We start from the raw sequence: 11848 nt of genomic DNA, 5'->3' as shown, positions 1-11848 counted from the left end.
AGACTCTGTAGCAGGCGGAAAAAAACTTGGCCGTTGATGCAACCTAGCTAACATTTTGCATATAGACATGAAGGTCATTGCAGTAGGTCCATCTAGTCAAAAATTTAGCATTAATGCAAATGTGCAATAGAATAAGATGACTAGGCTGTTTTCTAAATTCTTACTGCCAAAAAAAACTAAATCGAATGAACAGCCACACAATGAAACAGGAATCATATTTTATAAAAGCAGCATCTTTATTTTCATATTTTTCTTGCCACATTGAAAAAAATTTTTTTTCTTCATTGAATAGTGTACATTGCAACAGTAGCAAATTTATCTTTTTTCTTATGCACCCACCCACCCTTCGTACAATGATTACAACTTTCTTCTTTTATTGCATCTAGCAACCCCCATCCTGCTCGACAAACAAAGTAAAAGAGACAAACAAAGGAAGGTATGCACAGCCCAGTGGTGCATAGATGCAGCCTGTAAGGAGAGAATGTACAACATTTCGGGCCATTGCTCTCAACTGTGTCCTGGGCTTCCCAACAATGAAAACAAACTAAACCGACCGAGATTTTATTGTAGATTAAAGAGTCAACTTGCTTACGCTGCTCTGCAAGTGAGTGCTATATCCTCTGATGACTACATCCCAAGGCTCAAACAACACGACTACTGCCCCCTAGCTACAGGAGACCGAAATGCCCGCCCATAATGAGCAAGTAATTCTAACACACTTTATTTATCACACATAGAGACATAGCATTACCCTTTTTTTTTCATATTTCTGAACTGTTTTTCATACAGAAGCCCGTCATTCTTTTCCCTCCCCCATAGGAGTGGAGTATGTACGATGCAACATGATGTTTGCGTATGTATGTGTGTGTAGGGCATCTACGTAAAACTATCGTCTCAGCTCCTTTGTCACTTCTCGATTCAATACAGCTACGGCAAACAAGGTGCAGCTACTGCACACCCTAAGAAAACTGCACTCTAATCATGAGATGGCACAAGAACTGGAGAAACTCTTCGGGTCGCGGAGAAATCCCGAAAACATAGTCGTGAAGATTTGGCTGGCTCTGCTTTTGTTCTCTTGCATCTGCTTGTCATTAGAGAACAAACAGCGGATCTCTACGCAGACAAAAATAACTGTATTGGTACTATGGACAATGTGTTAAAAGCTAGCTGCTCCACACTGCGCAGAGTTGTTCATGACAGAATCACCGTCACAAATGCTATATGGGTGGTTGTTGCTTAAGTAAAACGGAAGCTCATTCAATCACTTCGCAACGCAATGGAAACGGATGCCCTACAGAGCCAAGTACATTAATTCTTGAAGCTACAGAACTCGTCTCTTGCTTTGGCAACAAAGACTACAGACATCAATAACTCTACTCATTCTCATAATCCTTCAACTCTCGAAATAGTGTGTAATATGACCTGATCACGCACGCATAGACAGGACATCACTTCAATCTATAAAGAAAGGAAATCACCTAGATGTCAGAAGCTGACGGCACAAGCTGAATTTCAGAGCTGGCTATAGGCCCCATCGATGATCAAGTGTTCGTTTTTGATCAATATATCATTCGCAGTTTTACTTTTTTATGCCGTTTTCTATTGTTGTACTTTTCTATAAGGCAGGTATGCAAGAAGACACATTTAGAGAACAACAATTTATGCATTCATACACAACTCGCACACATGCGCACATTTTCACATGCAAACACACACACACGCACACACTCTCTCTCTCTCAATGCCACTACTGCGTGTACCCTTAGACATTCTTCAATCATTTAAAACAGTTCAGGGTGTGCACACAGCCACTGCAAAGACTAATAAATGCTTCCCATCACACCAACGAGCCCCAAGTAAGCAGTGAACAAAACATGAAGGCCCATGACTGCAAGATGTCATAAAATATAGGTGCAGATCTTTTTCAGTAAAATGACTTCTTGCACACACACACGCACAAAAGAAAATGCACTGTACCTTCCAGTACACAATGACTGTTACATATGCGATGCGTGCCTCATGATTTTCGTTCACAGAAGAAAATAACATGAAATATGGGGCCAACACAGAAATCACCAGTTGAGCACATCTGTTTTCAACCCTACCATAACTCGCCGGACGAAATATGGCACTAGGACAACAATATGCATCACACCCTACCTCGAAAAATGTGATTGACAGCCTATTCAAGCCATGCAAGGAGGAGGTGAATGTATGTACAAAAACAAAATGTTTAATCATGCTGAATTTAATTTTAAAGCAGCGTCACTTTGCTAAACTACACTGGCCCTAAACTACTAGCACATCTTCGACAAACTGCTTTCCTGAGTTGCTCTAATGGATAAGCTAAACTTTAAGAAGTAGGAAACGTGAGTTGTCTGCTTGCTACTTTAATCAAGACAGCCTAACAAAGGACTTGACTCAACATCAGTATCTAAAAATATTCTGTGCATCTAGTAACAAATGTCATTCTTTGTCTCAAGTGTGTTCTTTGCAGATTAGTAGAGAACATAGTTCTAAAGTGTTCCCACAGATTAAAATAAAGTCAGTGATAACTGAGCATGGAAACATAGCTGCTCCTTATCAATCATACAAAAGTGCGCAGTGTATAATTGAGAAGAAGCAGTTGTATGCTGCATACTCTATAGACTTGTGCTCTTAAAAGCTTATCAGAAGCAAGGTAAGAACATTCACGGGGATTCTGAACACAACAGTCAACATTTCCCTGTCTCAGATACGCATATAAAACTGAGCAACTCTTATGCAGAAAAAGAAAAGAGAGGACTCTGTTACAGACTAGCAAATAAATATGCAACTTGAAAAGAGTCTAGCCTTCAAGCGCTCGCTTGTGTGCTGCAACCATAAAATCTAATGGGCTGGGACAATGCAGGCCAAAACAAGTTATAAGCTCAACACGACACACTGCTAAAACCTGCGTGAGAGAACAGCAAGAAAATTTAAAAGATGCCACAAGGGCTACCATGCTGTTAAACATTTCACCAGCTCTTATACTCTCTCCTAGCAGATTAATAGACATTAAAGCAGATTCAAACAAATGCACTGTCCACCCCTAGAACTGCACAGCCTCTTGCCCATAGCAATGTGTAACAAGAACAACTATAAAAAGAAATCCTCTTGTTGAGAACTGGTCCAGCACATTGGACAGGATTGTGTCTCTCAAGGCTTGTCACTTCAGCTGTCTCACAGTAAGATTATGCAGCAAAGGGAAGCCACTTCACAATACAATAACCACATGCCTCCGAGTGAAGGCCAGCTCATGAGGTAGTCCCAAGTGGCCCAGCAGACTCCATCGATCGACATTTCCAAAAGCACGACAGCGGCTGTGACCTTTGTCAATTTCAAAATTTTCGGCTTATCGGGTCCTCTGAAATCACATCTTATACACCTGTGACAATGGCAACAACACTGACAAAAAATAAGGAAAAAAAACACTTTCTCCTTAAAACATTTTGTGCGCAAACAAGCAGGGATGAAGAATAGGAGCAACACAAGGACGAGCGCTTTCTAACAACTGGTTGTTAGAAAGCGACCCAGTTGTCAGAAAGCGCTCGTCCTTGTGTTGCTCCTGTTCGCCCGTTTGTTTGCGCACAAAAAGTTTTAAGATGAATCTGTTCCTACTAGGCCGACTCGCAGTTATGCTTCACTTTCTCCTGTTGTGTTTTTACAGGCCTCACCAGCTGCCACCAAGATAGGCACCTGAGGGAAAGTTTGGAGTGCAGGTTTCCAGAACCTGGTAGAGCACTGGGGAGACTCCAAAAATCCTGCAGACAGCAAAGTCTGCAATAATTCCCACAGACCTTCATCTCGGGTTGCATTTGCAAGACCCATGTAGAGCACAACTAGAGAGCTGCACAGGTTCATGTGCCTGTTATGCTGCGGACTGGTTTCTCTGAGCTCTTTTGCACTACCAGGACAGAGCCCTGCACGCAGGCCATCGGAAATAGTGTTCTCGAGAAGCGCTGCACTCTCGATGGCTGCCACACAGAGGACTGCCAGTGTGGCCTGCCTCTCGCGCACCGCTCTATGCCCAGCAAGCCCTTCGTTTCTCGAATGTACCCCAGACCCTTGGCACCTGGAAAGGGACACCTGTGTCGTGCTGTTGAGGGCAAGGGGCACATTGGGGGAACGCCTGAAAAGGGGGAGAGCCTTAGGGGGAATGAACGTCCAGGGAAAAAAATAAAATAAACCTAAGGGCTCATCTGGCGTCAAACGGACGTCTCGCTGCCATTGGGAAAGGGCTTCTTGGCCTCTTGGGGCGAACCGTGCTTGGAGGGCACTGGTGTTGGGGCGTCTATGCGGATGGTGATGCCACAATCCTCCTCGTCGTCCTCTTCAGCCATGGTAGAGAGACGCTTGCGTTCCTCTTCGTTGAGCGCATCTTTCTTACTTCCACGTTTCTTTTTTCTGTGCCCCGTCCACAAGATAAAAAAACAGGAGGGGGTAGGAAAAGAAGCACAAGAAGAGATTGTGGTGAGAGAGGCCACAAAGGAGCAGAGGGGGTGTGGGTAGTGAATCAGTGCACGCAGCTCACTTTTAGCAGTGATACCAAAGTAGTATGTATTATCAGGTAGTGACACTGTTGTGACACCAGTTAGCTGTGACAGGGGCCCAGGTGCAGCAAGCAACTGCTTCCATTGTAAACAACAAGCACTGTTGAACTATTCGGTATGCTTGTATGGTATGTTTCTTGTGTGACCTGCCTCCTGTGATGTACAACAATAAAGCCCACAGGTGTCTCATTAAATTTCATGGTCACTCCTAAACATTATAAATCTCTGGTCATTTATTAAGCGTTTAAACGAAAATCAGCATTCTCAAAATACACGGAGTTGCCAAATCTCCATAAGCTTTGCTACATTTATTTTGTTTCTGACTTACGAACACCTAGCAAGCATTCATGTGCATACATCGACACATTACGAGCCAAGAATTTACAGGAATCTTTCAGTGTCAAAGGGCAGATAAAAATGCATGAAGCATTGGCAACTTGACATCATGCTGCCCCTTTAATAAGTTTTTCTTTCATTTTTCTGGCTACAGTGAGGCAGCATAGAAAATGCTGGCAAGACATGGAGACTGACTCTTTGTGGATTACACAACTATAAGACACAATGGACCTAACATAAACATAAAGTAGGGGGGGGGATTCTTAAAAAGAAAAAGAAAAACAACAAAAAAAGCCTGACTAACAAACTGATGAATACTTGAAACATTAAGCATTCATGCATTACAGTGTTCATGATTAAACAGATGTTTACTAGCAATTGAAGCACTCAAATATTTCAGTCACTGTTCACTCTATACTTTTATCAATCCTACTGCATTATTTCTTTATTCTTATCTTCAGTTTTCTGGTTTAGGTTAATAGCAAATGTACTCCACAGTGCTCAGCCCATGTAAAATTCAGTAAAAAATTAAAGGTCCAAAACACTCCCTGCAAAGTGAAATTATTGCGTCTTCACGAGACACATATTTAGACTTTGCTACACTGCCTGGCTACATGTTAAAGTGGCGAAGGTAAATGTACTCTATGTTTTGCAAAGAATGTAAACAGTTATAAAACAATAATGACTGACAATATGTATGCATGCTATTAAGCTGACCTTTTGTTAACTAAGAATTTGGTTATTCCAAATTTCCTTAATTTACTAAGAAAGTATTTGTGAAGGTTGTCACTTAAGTAATGCATACCAACAAACAATTTTGCAAACGACAAACTATGCCTATATGTGTAGTGCCCTCTTGCCCTCGCTAAGAGAACACAACTTTTAACAGAAGCATGTGGGAGCTGCTCTGGTAGCATGTGCAGCTGTGACAACATGCTTGAAGGAGCATTTCGTGGACTGTGCATTTTAAGCAGCTCATCAAGAACACTGATAAAGACTGAGATTAGGCAAATCAGGCAACTACTTGATGCACCTGAAGAGGTTAGTATGAGTTCGAGTACGGGAAAGCATGATGTGCTTACACAGGTGATTGTACATTTTGCAAGTGTTAGGCACAAGGAATAGCCAAGAATTAACATGGTTGGTAAGATCTGTACCAAATAAGCTGTGGACACAATATAGCGAGAATCAAACAGCAAAAGCTTGCAGCATAAATTAAGATGTGTTATAGCGTTTATGGAAAGGAGAGCTCACATTTGCTAAATTCTACATATTGACAAGCGCATTATCAAAAAGCAGAACACTGTCATGAGATGTGATGTTTGGGTAGCTTCTCAATGTAAATTCATGAGCTGAACCAGTACTACACTATGTTTTCCTTTTAGTGGCGTGCTGAGGCACAATGCTAGATAGCAATGCATTGACATAATAAATTTGCACGAAAACACAGACACACAAAAAAGAGCAGCTACATAGTATAAGTATGCTGGGAAATTAAATCCTTCAGCACTTCTCATACTTTCAGCTGTACATTTCTTTTCTTTACTCATATGCCTATAGTCAGGAGCACATTCCTTCTCTCTAGCTCTTCATTTACACTGAGCAGCATTAGCAAAGGCTTTGCCTCTAGTATCCAGTACATCAATTTCTGCTACTCACACCGAAAGTAAGCTCAAAAGCTTGCCCCAATTAATAATCTTTTTGTTCCAGAAGTTTGATTAATTCTACTTTTTTTTTTTAACAGACTGGCAAGATTTTCTTTCTTAGTGCACTTCATTTTGCTCCAAATGCAAACAGTGTGCCTCTTACACCATTTATGTTTTGTGTATTACACATACATAAATTAACCATAATGTGTGTACAGACCTCAAAGTGCTGCAATAAAAACCACTATGGCCTAGTGTTCTGCATGCAAAATGTATTCACACATAAACAAGATGCATTAAACGATTCAAGCTCTTGACAAAATTTTGGTGCAACGCAGTTACTTTTTTGCTGGTCAAGAAGACAGCAGTGAAAGCATCATTGAAGCATCGCAGCCTAGCCTCTCCCATGCTTTAGCAATTCCTGAGCACACTGTGGTCATGCAGGCCATGAAGCAATTCTGCGCTGTCAATGCTGCTGTTGTTAGTGAGCATGGCAAAGGCAGCAGAGCCATGCAGACACGCCTATGCAGTCGTTAGGAGACCTACGTACCTGTCTACAGTTTCAATGGGCAGTGGTGAAAGCAGTGCAAGTCGGGTACGAAAAAAAATATAAGTGACAAAGAACGGGAGAGGTGAAAGAGAGGACAAAAGAAAGAAAAAAAGAAGAGAGAGAAGGAATGCTACAGGTGAGACACTAAACACGCACAAACAAACAAAAGCACAAATGCAAGCCAAAATGCAACAAGACCGAGGTGACCTGTAGCATAATCAGCCTGGCCGGTTCAGTATGGTCAGTACTCCAAAAAATGCCCTCTGCTACAGCTTGTGCCTTGGTTCCATAAAAATGTGTTTGCAGCCTAGTGGCGAAGTTCCATGGATGTGTTGAAGACACAGTTTCTGCACTGAGGTGGGACAATTATGCCGCAACCACATTTCTTGTCAATAGTGCATCAACTATAAGAACTCTCCAACTATTCTGCATGCAAATCAATAAAGAGCACTGGTCAGCACTGGCTTTCATTCCTTTCAGCTACACATGCAGTTCCATTAAGGGAATCGTTTTTGGCAACTGTCAAAGGCATTTAGGTGGCGAGACCATTTCTGGGGCTTCCTTTCATTGCACTTTTAGAAGGCGTCACTGAGAAGCATGCCAACAAACTGCACCACTAAGACAATATATCAAGATTTCATTGAAAGTACGTTCTAGGACACCTAATGTGCATTGTGGCAGCTCCTGCAATGCCGTCGGCCTGCAATATCATATATCAAGTACAATTAACCTTAAATAGTTAAAGCTTCTGCTTGTTGATGTCTAATGTGCCCTTCTTTCCACATCTTGCTTTATTCCCTATGCCTTCACCTGCATTCCTTTCTGCTCTTAGTGGAGAAATAATATAAAGCTCAAATAATATTTACAGTTCGTATCTTCTCTATTCCTCTCGCTCTATCCACATCTTTCATTAACCCTTTGAGGTCATGTGCATTTACCCAACTTGTGGTCATTCCAGTCGGGAGCCATTTCGTGCATTTAGAAACCACAGAGAAAAAGTGCTCAGGTAAACAAATGCATGTTAGGTGATTTATTTCCAAAAACGTATTTATTGCTGAGGCTCTCAATGGTACTTGAGCACTGTATGGTAGTGCTCGAAGCACTCTCCTGGGTGGAGGCCAGGATTTGCTCTGCAAGTCTGCAGGGTCCTCATTGTTGCTATCTTCTAAAGTGCTCTCATCCGAGGACGTTTGCCGACCATCTGAAGGCAAGGTATTTTCATCCACGGCACTAAAATTATTTCCTTATTCACTGAACTTGCATGAATTGCATCCATGAAATGCACATGCAAAAAAACATCGCCATCCTGCCAGTGCTTCACACAATAAATTGTACAAAAATTCCTTGAAGCACAAAGGAAGAAAAAAAAATAAAGCTCCTGTTAGGAGAAAAAGTTCCTGAAAGCTGGCGCTACCAACACTAAAAACCAGTGAACATGTCAGATGTCGGTTGCTACCCGACTGGAATGGATATCTGTTTGTAGGGAGGGGCCCAACACATGACCGCAAGAAATTAATTATTGCTCATCTCCTTTCTCTTTTTTCTAATAATAATAATAATAATAATATTTGGGGTTTTACGTGCCAAAACCACTTTCTGATTATGAGGCACGCCGTAGTGGAGGACTCCGGAAATTTTGACCACCTGGGGTTCTTTAACGTGCACCTAAATCTAAGCACACGGGTGTTTTCGCATTTCGCCCCCATCGAAATGCGGCCGCCGTGGCCGGGATTCGATCCCGCGACCTCGTGCTCAGCAGCCCAATTTTTTTTCTCTTTTGTTTTTGTTTTTTTTTTCTGTCATCAAGGCTATACTTGTTGATGGCAATGCAAGGGCACTAAAACTGGATCAGGAATACAGGCATTTATTTAAAAGTTTGGCTTTTTCTTCTACTGAGAAATATAAGGCAGCGTATTATGGTCTCTTTCTGTGGCTATGAACAACCATTGGGCAATTGTGAGCTTTCCTCGAATAAAGAATCCCTGGGTCCAGCAATCAAAGAGCCACCATGACTGTGCCTCTCATATTGCAGTAAAGGTGCCAGTGCTGACCACCTCACTGTTCCCCACTGGTTGGCCACGTGAGAAGTGCTGCAAGGGCACCATTTTGTGGGAAACAAGGTTCAAGCATGAATCAAAAGTTGTAAAACATAGCTTGATGCAAGCCACTAGTGCTTCTTCTTTAGAAGCAACCGTGAGAACACCAGGCAACCCAGGCCACTGTTAAACAAGGAGCCAATACTGCATCCAGCATCCCCACACACACACACGAAAAATAATATGCGAGACTGAAGGCGATGAATGCAAAAAAGTTTCCAAACCATCATGCCAACCAGTTTCACTGCTAGGCAGATTAAATGAAGCAGGCGCCTTAAGTCAATGGATGCAAGACAACATCCGAGAACACATTATCCTCATAATCAAACCAATAAACCACTACTTTCTGCCCTTCTCACTACAGGAAACAGAAACATGCTCTATGACATTCTGTATAATCTCTTGAAAACATGCATTATATAGTAAATCTAATTAATAAAGCACTACAAAAACCAAGTGCTATGATTACAGGCATGTTTTTAAAGATGTGCACAGAAAAATAACAATGAATGAATGCTGAAGTTAAGCCATACCATGCAAGCCACCATGAATAAAGTAACAATATTAGTGATTATTATCAGACAATTTCTTTTTCATATCACTGACATGAATTTTGTGCAACATAAGAGATAATTTTGTCTTGACTCATTTACTTTTAACAACTGCAGACAGTACAATTACTGAAACATCCCATATATGCAAACGAGTACCCAGCGCAATGAGAGCACAAACCACAAGATCACCTACAATAAACACAGGTCCTAATTACTGCCACTGTATTGTCTGCATTGAAATGCTGTTACTGATTATGTAACACATAAGCATCAAGAAGAAAAGGTCTACTTCATTAGTATTCAAAATAAGGCATTTAGTTCTAGCGTGAAAATTTTGTTCAGAGGTAATAAATATCGATTAATGTGTGTTCATATATGGCAGTTTGCTTCCTTAGCTTGCTTAGGTTGTGTGCATGAAAATATCTGCATAATTAAAAAAAATTATCTTGGCCAAAAATGTAAACCCTAATATGAAATACTTCAGGAGATTAAAAAAAAATTGCTGGCAAATATTTCTTTTTGTTTCATTCACTTATGTCACCTTCCCAATTCCTTCGTTTATTGTTTTGTCAAGTATTAGTTTACAGAAACACTGTTTGAAATTAACTCACTCACTAATTTGCATGCATTTGTTTGCTTTCATTTCAGTTTTCTTAGTTGAAAAATGTTACTAACTCTACCAAAACTGTTCTTCTAGCTGTTTTGAAGCAATGCTTGAATTCATACATCCAAGTTGTCACCTATGTGCCTTCCGATCAGAAACAATTTCCCTGTTGTTGAAAATCAATTAAACACTAAAATCAATTATGGACACAGAGAAAATTGAGAGGAGTACGTACTGTTCAAGAGCATAGTTGCAGAGCCGCAATATTTGTATATAATAATATGAGCATGTTGTTCACTTTTGCTGTATTACAGTTACAATAAGGGTTAAATTTGCAATCAGTAGCACTCAAGTGTCATTGCTGTGCAACATGCTCCCTCTATGCGCTTCATTAGGCTAGGAAAGTAACGGACTCTGTAGCAACAATCTAAAGCAAAGTGAAAGGAAAGAAAACATGAACGAGCTCAGTAATGCCCACATCACAAATACAGAACTCAGATCTGTCACTAGCTGTGACAGTGTACTGCTGGTAACCAATGGCACTTGATCAGTATGGGTGTGATTCTGCGAATGGAGGACATGCTCAAGGAGGAAATGAGTTGCAATTTTTGTGCATGGCACAGTCTATGGGCATGGGCACTTGCCAATGCTGATAACGACACAAGGAGTTTGCAAGTGCTGCACTGTGAGGGAGTTCCCACACCTTGAGATCAAGGCACTTCCGATGCAAAAACCATAACTCGCGTACTTCTTAAGATAAATGCAACCCAAAAGTGGGTGGCTGAATTTTGCAGCTCGCGTTCATGCCATCAGTGATATTGCCGTTGGTTATCAGCAGACGGTGAAAAGAGTGCTACTGGTCAAGCGCTCATACAGTGCTATCAGCATATACACTTATAAACTCTATACACTTTCGATAGCAACTGAAACTAAATTATCACTTAAATACTGTGTGCTCCATTCACTGCTTTGAAAAGGCAGGCGTGTTCCATCTCCTTCCATGGCAGTACACGCACTGTCTGAAACACAGCCTTGGTTACACTACGAAACAAACAAAGGTGTGTATTAATGTTTAATATTAATTAATGTGGCTTTTCTAGAGGGGCTGTGCATATGGGCAGCTTTATTATACAATATTACAAGCTTTTCAGTAATTAAAGAAGCATAGCCAGTGGCGATGTGGAGTGTCCTTAACTCAACCCCATGCTTGACCCTGTGATACTTGTGGTGTGCCTTTGTTTTGTTTTATAAATGTTCATGGTTGCTGTGTATAGGGGGCGCTGTCAATTATATTAGCAGCTGTATATAAGCGATTGCCATCAAAATAAAGTTCAGTTCTGTGGTTCCCCGTGGTTCACATTCGGCTTTTTCACTACAGTCTGGTGCAGTCGACAAAGCTAGCGAGCTAGCGATGAACTGCTTTCTTTTACCTGGCTTCCTGCTGTTCCAAGAGGCGTCACCTACGAGATGGCAGCGTACGGACTACCGCCA

At 41.3% G+C, this 11848-nt stretch overlaps 1 protein-coding gene across 11 annotated transcripts in view; it reads right to left on the bottom strand.

The window, feature by feature from the left end:
• Positions 1-212: 212 nt before the first annotated feature.
• The window catches only part of LOC142571609 (sodium-driven chloride bicarbonate exchanger-like), a 255889-nt gene continuing 244253 nt past the window's right edge, over positions 213-11848 (bottom strand). For 10 of the 11 annotated variants that reach the window (XM_075680117.1, XM_075680116.1, XM_075680118.1 and 7 more), the window contains one exon: positions 213-4425. In XM_075680117.1, the coding sequence (XP_075536232.1) occupies positions 4227-4425 (199 nt within the window). In that variant the 3' untranslated portion in view covers positions 213-4226. Of the gene's footprint in view, positions 4426-8107; positions 8305-11848 lie in introns of those variants that run through there. The other variant, XM_075680120.1, reaches the window with a different exon arrangement.

This window comes from Dermacentor variabilis, chromosome 2 (genome assembly GCF_050947875.1).
Source record: "Dermacentor variabilis isolate Ectoservices chromosome 2, ASM5094787v1, whole genome shotgun sequence".
Taxonomy (NCBI): domain Eukaryota; kingdom Metazoa; phylum Arthropoda; class Arachnida; order Ixodida; family Ixodidae; genus Dermacentor; species Dermacentor variabilis.
Note: the sequence above shows the minus strand (reverse complement) of the source record. Positions and strands in the feature narration are given on the sequence as shown.